Here is a 6,469-nt window from a genome sequence, read left to right on the forward strand (position 1 = left end):
TAATTTTTGTGAAGAGATATCGTAATTTTTAATTTTTAAAAAAATAATATTATAATATTTAAAAAATATTTTTATTATATAAAATTTTTAAATAATAAAATAAAATTATTAATATTAAATATATATTAAAAAATAATGACTATACAGATCAATAAAAAAAAATGATACATCCAGCGTCAGATTTTCGACACTGCAGTGCACAAAGAATTTCTAGTCTAACAATTTCTTCCGGAGGAACGGCACTTGCGTTCGCTAAGCCGCCTCGAAATTCTTAAGTGGACCAGGCCCACCGTGGAAATCCGCCTGATAATTCCCCTCCCCCAACACCCAGGCAGGTAGCACCCGCCGCCCTCCAATAACCCAATCTGCCGATTCTATCCCCTCGGTTGGAAAATCTAAGCTGGTCGTCCTACGTTGCACCTCCTACGTCTTCCACGTGTACGATTCCTACGTTTTTGGTAGTTGGCTAACGAGGAGCTTGTGATACGCCACGGAACGAACTGTCAATCGTGTTAGTCATCTTTTTTCTTCCCTACAGAAAAGTCCTACTTTTACCGGGAAAAAAAACAGGAAGGAAAAACCAAAGAAAAGTCGCACCAGTGGTGCTATGTAGAGTAATAAAATTCCAACCAGTCGCAGGTAAAACAATGACCGGTTGAACCTATAAGTGCACCAAGCTTCTTCTTATTTTTTTCCACACCTGCTCCCTTCAATCCATGGCTCCCCTTCTCCTCCTCCTCTCCACCCTTCTTCTCTCCTCCCTCCTCTACTACTTCTTCTTCTCCAAGGGAAGGACACAGGGGAGCCGAGCTCCGCTCCCACCGGGCCCAACGGGATGGCCCGTTCTCGGAAACCTCCCCCAGCTCGGCTCAAAACCCCACCACACGCTCCACGCCCTCTCTAGGGCCCACGGGCCCATCTTCCGCCTCCGCCTCGGCTCGGTAGACGTCGTCGTAGCCGCCTCCGCCGCCGTCGCCACTCAGTTCCTCCGCGCTCACGACGCCAACTTCTCGCACCGCCCGCCCAACTCCGGCGCCGAGCATATCGCCTACAACTACCAGGATCTTGTCTTCGCCCCCTATGGGCCCCGTTGGAGAGCCCGCCGTAAGCTCCTCAACCTCCACCTCTTCTCCGGCAAGGCTCTCGAAGACCTCCGACCGGTCCGGGAGGGCGAGCTCGCGGTCCTCGTGCGGGCCCTCTGGGACCGGACTGGGGCGAATGAGCCGGTGGATCTGGGCAGGGCCGCGAACAAGTGCGCCACAAACGCGCTGGCCCGGGCCACGGTGGGCCGGCGGGTGTTCCAGGAGGAGGAGGAGGAGGAGGCGGCGGAGTTCAAGAACATGGTGGTGGAGCTGATGAGGCTCGCTGGAGTTTTCAACGTCGGGGACTTCGTGCCGGGTATCGGGTGGCTGGACCTCCAGGGGGTGGTGCGGCGGATGAAGAAGTTGCACCGCCGCTTGGACAGATTCCTGGACGGGCTCATCGCCGAGCACCGCCGGGCTGCGAATGGCGGCGGCGGCGGTGGCGCGAAGGATCTCCTGAGCGTGCTTCTCGGGCTGAAGGAGGAGGACTTGGACATAGACGGCGAGGGTGGCAAGCTGACCGACACGGATATCAAAGCGCTGCTCCTGGTAAGCTTTAAATAGAAGAATATAAATAATGTTTGTTATTTGTTACCTTTTTTTTCCACCGGTTACGTGCAGGCTCACAAAAGCTAGCGTATTATAATTTTAAGACAGTCGTTCTTTTAGACGATGAAAAATGTTCCGTGGACATCTTAGGATCATAGCTAAGTCCAAGGTTTAATTTATTAAAATATATATATATATATATATATTGATGGAACGCAGATTTCCTGCAGTGCACCACAGCGTAGTTGTTTATCATATGATGGATGATATGTAAATAAAATTTTTTGTTATTTTTTAATTTAATTATAATGATCAAAGAGGTTAGGAAAAGATGTTTTGAAGAGCAGACTTTTGACCATTTCCATATTCAATTACAATGATCAAAGGGGTTGAAAAGGGGGCTTTAAAAAGTAGGACATATGATTTTGTTTTTAGACTACCAAGACAGAGATATTCCTCCTACATGGACATAATGCATCACCTATTGTGCTTCTAGGATACTAATTAATTATTAAATCTTCCAGGGAAGTGTGAAAGAGAGGCTCAGTTAGGACCAAGAACAGTGATATTTCATCGTATTTCTTGCAAAAAAAGCAAAGAAACGAAAAGAAAATATAGGACTACTTGACTATTTTTTTTATAGCCGCCCTCCTGTGCTCCTTGTATCTTCCTCGTTTTTTTGTTTTCTTTTCTAAATGTTTAAATAACTCCATGGACCTGTACGCTTTCCATCACTTTGAAGACAAAAAAGTCCTATATCTTTGTTTTATACGGAATATTATCCCATCAAATTTTACCATCATTTTTTATCATCACTTGCAAGGTAAAGCCTTTCTTTTTTTTTTTTTTTTTGTTTTTTCGTCGCCTTTGATCTTACACGTACAATTTGTACAGTCCACATCATGCGATCGATTGTCAGCCCGTACCACTACGTCACTTTGAAAATAGGAAGCACCATGGCCGGGATAGCGAGATGTCGCCATCTTTTTTTTTTTTTTTTTTGGTAAAGAGATGTCGTCATCTATTCGGACGAGGTTGCATGGTGGGATGCCCCACCTCTGTGATGGGAGGATCTCAACTACTAAATTAATATACTTAGATGGGTGGTTACATAATTTTGTAATGATGTGGACCTAATCCAAAAGGGTCAGTCATACATTATATTTTACATTTCTAAGTCCCCATTTAACTATCTAATATCTTCCAAATGCATAATCAATGGGACTAAATATGCATTCATGTGTGTATAAAAATAAAAATCGCTTTATGTAGAAGTTCTAGGCTTTAGTTTGTCCTCTGGCAGTTGGATAACGATGCATGTCACCCAAGCCCAAGCCCAAGCCAATAACCTCAGGTTTTGTTGCCCAGCTTTTCACCCCTCAAAAGGCATTGACAGTGGAGGTGGCAATCGGATCGATTGAATATACGTCGAATCAAAAATTTATCAATTCAAATATGATTGATTTATTAAATAAATTTAAAATTTAAATTTAAATTAATTTATTTGTTGAACAGATAATTTGATCTGATTCATATAATTTATTTCTTAAATAAGTTAAATCAGATTAAAAATATTAAATGAGTAAGAATAATTTGATCAGAAATAAATTAAGCATATTTTAAATAAGACTAAATAGGCTTTTAATAGATCAAATAGACTCAATTATTAAAAAGATTAAAATAAATTAAATAGATCAAAATTTTGAACCTAAACTCAATATATTCAATAACAGATTTGAACGAGTTGATCCATTTATATCAAAACAAATTTGTTTAAAGCAGATCGTTTGTAGGTTGGATTATAAATTGCCATGCTTAATTGGCAACAACTTATGCAAATTAAAAACTCAAATCCGAACTTAATTTATTTATTAAAAAATAACCTGATCCGATTCATATAATTCATTTGTTAAATAAATTAAGCCGGATTAAATGAGCTAAATAGATTAAATAGATTAGATTAAATATATTAAAAATAGATTTTAAATAGATTAAATAAATTTTAAATAAATTAAATGAATTAGATTTTAATTTAATTTATTTATTAAATTAATCATAATAGATTAAACAGTTTAAAAGTTTAAATACGAACTCAATTTATTTATTAAATAGGGCTGGATAGGGTGGTATATTTATATCAAAACAGATTTGTTTAAAATAAATTATTTATGAATCCGATTGATGGATCAAATTATTAATTGCTGCCCTTAGCCGACAATAGCTTAAATGTTTATTGACTTTTTTTAAAAATAATTTGGACGTATTGTCCCGACTTGCGCCGGTCAACGCCGTGAGAAAGCAGATTCCTGAGCTTATTGGCCTTTCTTAACTGAAAGCTACGAAGTAATAATGTCGAGGACTACGGGTCGGAAGGTAAAGCCGGTTTGCTTGGACCCCTCCACCAGCTGCCCGGGCCTTTCGAACCCCCAAACAATAACTCGAATTAAAAATCTTGATGAGAACCGTTTTGTCGTTACAGAACTTATTCACGGCAGGGACGGACACCACATCCAGCACCGTTGAGTGGGCCTTGGCAGAACTCATCAAGCATCCAGATATCCTCAGGAAGGCCCAAGTGGAGCTCGACTCCGTTGTGGGCCGAGACCGGCTCGTCTCCGAGTCAGACCTGCCCAACCTCCCCTTCGTTCAGGCAATCAGCAAAGAGACATTCCGGCTCCACCCATCAACGCCACTCTCCCTTCCCCGCATGTCCTCCGAAGCGTGCGAGGTCGCCGGCTACCACATTCCACAGGGTGCAACTCTCCTAGTGAACGTATGGGCCATCGCACGTGATCCGGCCGTGTGGCATGACCCGCTTGAGTTCCAACCTGCCCGGTTCCTCCCCGGCGGCGGCTACGAGCACATGGATGTGAAGGGGAATGACTTCGAGATCATACCATTTGGCGCCGGCCGGAGGATTTGCGCCGGGATGAGCCTGGGTATAAGGATGGTCCAGTTCATGATAGCTTCGTTGGTGCATGCTTTTGATTGGGCTCTGCCGGAGGGGCAGATGGCGGAGAAGTTGGATATGGAGGAGGCTTATGGGCTCACCTTGCAGAGGGCTATGCCGTTGATGGTGCACCCAGTTCCAAGGCTAGCCTCGGCAGCATACTAGACTTGGTCATTACGCATTTCATAATATCCTGTGTGCTTCTTTACTTTTGTGTGAATGTATGCGTGGTCATGCGATACAATTTCTCTTTGTGATAAATGTTTCAACTTATCAACTGTTGGTATACTTGGTCGTCATATTGCCTTTGGAGGACTTTCCCTTAATTTACTTTTCAGGAAACCATTTTTGTGGATCAACTTTTTTTCCAGAAAAATAGATAAAGCCTTTCATTTGTTGAAAATGGGCCAATCTCAAACATAGATGCCATGATGGGATCAACGCAAGCTGGTTCAAAGTATAAGAGAAATTTTTTGTGCACCATGGGTGATGTAGAAAATCAGACGTTGAGCACATTGCTTTATTTGATAGGTCTGCGTAGCCATCATTTTTCAACGAGCATTTATGGTCTGTAATTTTATATTTTTATTTGAAAATTTTGAATAACGAAAATGCTTATACTTTTTGAAAAAAATTATTACATCTTATGCTCATATTATGATATCCTGCATGCAAAAAATTATAATTTTGATGCAGGATGTCATAATATGTCATAAGATGTCATAACTTTTTCTAAAGAATAGAAGTATTTTCGTGATTCAAAATTTTTAAACCAAAAAGCGGAACTGCATGCATCAAATGCACGTTGGAAAGTAGTTGGATAAAAATGCCCCTATCATATTATGATATCTTGGGCCTATATTATGATATTCTACGTGTAGGAAATCATATTTTGATGCAAGATGTCATAATATGTCATAGAGTATTATAATTTTTTGAGCCATATTATTACATCCTATATGTTAGAAGTCATAATTTGACATAAAATGTCATAATTTTTTTCTAAAGAGGAAGGTCATTTTTATCATTCAAAATTTTAAATAAAAAAATAGAACTACAGACATTAAATATGCATTACAAAGTGGTAGCTATGTGGATCATTCGGACAAGACAATATATTCTGTATCAGATTTTTTTTTTACATGATCCATGGTGCACAAAAAATTTCCCCAAAGTATAAATGCCACAAAGAGGTACAACACGGGTGGCACCAATGTGGCCGGGCCTAAACATCTAATCTGAAGGCAACTTTGGATTCATGGCGAACAACACGTCAATCCAGACGACCGTGAGCACCCCCTTCACCACGAAGCAACCATCTCAATCCACAGCATCACCACCACATCCTAAGGGGAAGGTGGGAAGGAGAGAAAGAGATAAGAGAGAGGAGAGAGAATAGGCTGGAATTGGAGAGAGATCTCTCAATAAAAAAAATTCTTTATGCACCGCAGGCGGTGTAGAAAATTTGATATAGAGTACATCGATTTATGTGATTGATCCACATAACTATTACTTTTCAATACGTATTTAATGCCTGTAGTTCTGCTTTTCGTTTAAAAATTTTGTACGACAAAAATATACATGTTCTTTAAAAAAATTATGATATTTTGTGACATATTACGATTTTCTATATGCAGGATATCACAATATAGTCCAAAAAATTATGACATTATGTGACACATTATGATATTTTGCATCAAATTATGACTTCCTATATGTAGGATATCATAATATGGCCTAGGATGTCATAATATAGAAATGTATTATTGTCCAACTATTTTTCAATACGCATTTAATGCCTACAGTTTCGTTTTTTGATTTGAAAATTTTGAATGACGAAAATATCTCTATTTTTTGAAAAAATTATGACATCCTATGGCATATTATG

At 39.9% G+C, this 6,469-nt stretch overlaps 1 protein-coding gene across 1 annotated transcript; it reads left to right on the forward strand.

The window, feature by feature from the left end:
• Window positions 1-685: 685 nt before the first annotated feature.
• Window positions 686-4,880, forward strand: LOC105058071 (flavonoid 3'-monooxygenase CYP75B137). Its single transcript, XM_010940854.3, has 2 exons — window positions 686-1,631; window positions 4,111-4,880. The coding sequence occupies exons 1-2, from the start codon at window positions 717-719 to the stop codon at window positions 4,744-4,746; spliced, it is 1,551 nt and encodes a 516-aa protein (XP_010939156.1). The 5' UTR covers window positions 686-716; the 3' UTR covers window positions 4,747-4,880.
• Window positions 4,881-6,469: the final 1,589 nt, after the last annotated feature.

The sequence above is a fragment of the Elaeis guineensis genome, chromosome 15, assembly GCF_000442705.2.
Source record: "Elaeis guineensis isolate ETL-2024a chromosome 15, EG11, whole genome shotgun sequence".
NCBI lineage: Eukaryota > Viridiplantae > Streptophyta > Magnoliopsida > Arecales > Arecaceae > Elaeis > Elaeis guineensis.

What these genes read in the sequence shown, in the direction of transcription:
- LOC105058071 (XM_010940854.3), top strand. Translation starts at nt 717, where the DNA reads ATGGCTCCCCTTCTCCTCCTCCTCTCCACCCTTCTTCTCTCCTCCCTC. An exon ending in ATATCAAAGCGCTGCTCCTG is followed by an intron (nt 1,632 to 4,110) that starts GTAAGCTTTAAA and finishes TTGTCGTTACAG; the next exon opens with AACTTATTCACGGCAGGGAC.